The 2,391-nt window shown below is 59.3% G+C and overlaps 1 protein-coding gene across 1 annotated transcript; it reads left to right on the plus strand.

The window, feature by feature from the left end:
• Window positions 1–307: 307 nt before the first annotated feature.
• SPRG_18346 (hypothetical protein) lies at window positions 308–1,571 on the plus strand (the record flags this gene model as incomplete). Its single annotated transcript, XM_012357785.1, has 3 exons — window positions 308–409; window positions 455–554; window positions 604–1,571. The coding sequence occupies 3 exons, from the start codon at window positions 308–310 to the stop codon at window positions 1,569–1,571; spliced, it is 1,170 nt and encodes a 389-aa protein (XP_012213175.1).
• Between the last annotated feature and the right edge of the window lie 820 nt (window positions 1,572–2,391).

Here is a 2,391-nt window from a genome sequence, read left to right on the forward strand (position 1 = left end):
ACGCCGTGTACGGAGCATCGCGATCCACAGAGCATCGTGGTCGCTGCGCAAGCGAGCCTTCTACCGTCCGCAGAGTATCAAGGACATGCATTCCTGCGCTTGATACTTTCGTAGTCCTCGTCCATCAGGGACTCGCTGTGCGTCGGGTCGGCCCGGCGCGCGCCAAGGAACCGTCCTCGAGTTGAAGTGGGTCAACGTATCCGGACGCTCCCATGGGTATACTCACCTCAAGCTAAATGGTCTCTTCAACCGGTGGGGCATCCGGTTGGCATGGCTCCAAGATCTCAGTTTGCATTTGGCCAGCACGATGCGAGGAGCCTCGGCACCGAACGTGCGGACGAAGCGCGCGGCGGCGTTTTGCTTTTGCTTGGCGCTCATCATGGGCACGGGCTCGACGCTCTCGAGCAAGGTAGAGCCGCCTCCACCACTGTCGCTGCTCACGCTACGATGACAGATCATGTACGGCGTCGAGAGCATGGGCCGCGACGGCACGGTGCGCCACTTCCAGAAGCCGCTCATGCAAACCTTTATGATGTTCGTCGCCATGATGATTGGTACGTGACGCCTTGTGCTCGCGCCGGCGTGCTCACAAAGCAAGTCTAGCGATTCCGTTCCACGTGCTCTACGCGCGGCTGACCAAGCAGAACGAGACGCTAACGCGCCACAGCGTGCTCATGCTTGCATACCCGGCCATGGCCGACCTCGGCGCGACGGCGCTCATGAGCATTGGTCTCATGTACGTGCCTGTGAGCACGTTTCAGCTGGTCCGGTGCACGATCATCGTGTTTGTGGCCGTGCTCAAGGTGCTTTTTCTCAACTTCAAGCCCACGGGCTACATGCGCTGCGGCATCGGCCTCAATGCGATCGCGATCCTCATGGTCTCGGCCTCGTGCTTTGCCGAGGAGAAGGAGTCGGGCTCGGCGCTGCTTGGCGTCGGCATCCTCCTCGTCGGGTGCCTCATTACCTCGTCGCAGTACGTGCTCGAAGAGACGGTCATGCGGCGACAGGACATGCCGCCCATGATGGTCATTGGCCTCGAGGGCGTGTGGGGCACGCTGCTCATGGTCTGCGTCGTCTTTCCGATCGCATACCTCTTGCCGGGCCGCGACAATGGCCACGCCGAAGACGTGCTCGACTCGCTCGCGATGATGGCCAACAGCGCCACCGTCCGCTACCTCTGCGCGTTCTACATATGCTGCATCACCGTCTTCAACGTGTCGAGCATCTTTGTCACGTACCTCCTCGACTCGGTGTGGCGCTCGATCCTGGCCAACTTTCGCCCGGTCTCGGTCTGGTCGATGGACCTCGCGCTCTTTTACGTCTTTACGAGCGGCGTCCTCGGCGAGCCGTGGTCGAGCTGGAGCTGGCTGCAGTTTGCGGGCATGCTCCTGCTCTTCTTTGGGACCGCGGTCTACAACGGCAACATTCGCCTGCGCTGGTTTGACTACGCGCACCTCGACGACGTCCAGGAGATGCTCACGGAAGAGTCGGCGCTCGCCATCGAGCTCTCGAACAGCCCCGGCTACGGGTCACGCCTCAACGCGCACCGCAAGCCCTCGAAAGCGGTCTAGGTTGTAACGATGTACATGCATTTTCCGTTGACATGTCTGGGAAGTGGTTCAAGGGCCTTGAACCACTTGATATCTGACTTGATATTGAGCCTTTCAATGATTGAAAGGCTCAATATCAACTCGAAGGGCTCATGGCATGCGGATGCGACTCGACGGCGTGTGCTGCTTGCTCTTCATTCAAACAAGACAAAGACGACGTCCATGGATACCAGGCGGCGGCGCGAGGCATGGCGCGAGGGATGTGTCATTTCGAGTTGGTGTTGCGGCAGAATCAATTTGGAGAAGTTGATGGAGCGGTATAAGTACGAATGCAACTGTACCTCGTTCGATTCACACTATTTCGGGATGTGCCATGGATCGTTGGCAGCGAATGTCCAGAGAGGCACTACTGGTACCGCCTTCAATCGTTCCAAGCTGAGGTCGATGCTGTACGATGGACATGCGCGTACGAGGCGTAGCGAGCGATCGTGAAAGGCGAGGGACAGTCAATATATTACACTATTTACGTGATAACACAGTATTTTAAATCGTACTTTGGAAGAAGGTTCGTTGTCTGCTCATGCTAGAGGAAGCATTGCTAGTTTTCTGACCAGTGCCAGACGCGTCCCCATGACGGCTTCCGCGACGTCGCCGGCGCACGGCAGCAGCGGCCGTGCCGAGACCGATTCGACTGCGTACACGCAACTGCCCAGCACGACGCAGCCAGCGCGGCTGCCCGATCATGCGACGACCAGCGGCTGGACGCCAAGCCGGAGCCTGTCCGCAGCCACGCCCGCCATGCGACCGGCCAGCGAGCACGGACGCGCGGCAGAAACGACAG

Source organism: Saprolegnia parasitica (genome assembly GCF_000151545.1).
Source record: "Saprolegnia parasitica CBS 223.65 unplaced genomic scaffold supercont2.1139, whole genome shotgun sequence".
NCBI lineage: Eukaryota > Oomycota > Saprolegniomycetes > Saprolegniales > Saprolegniaceae > Saprolegnia > Saprolegnia parasitica.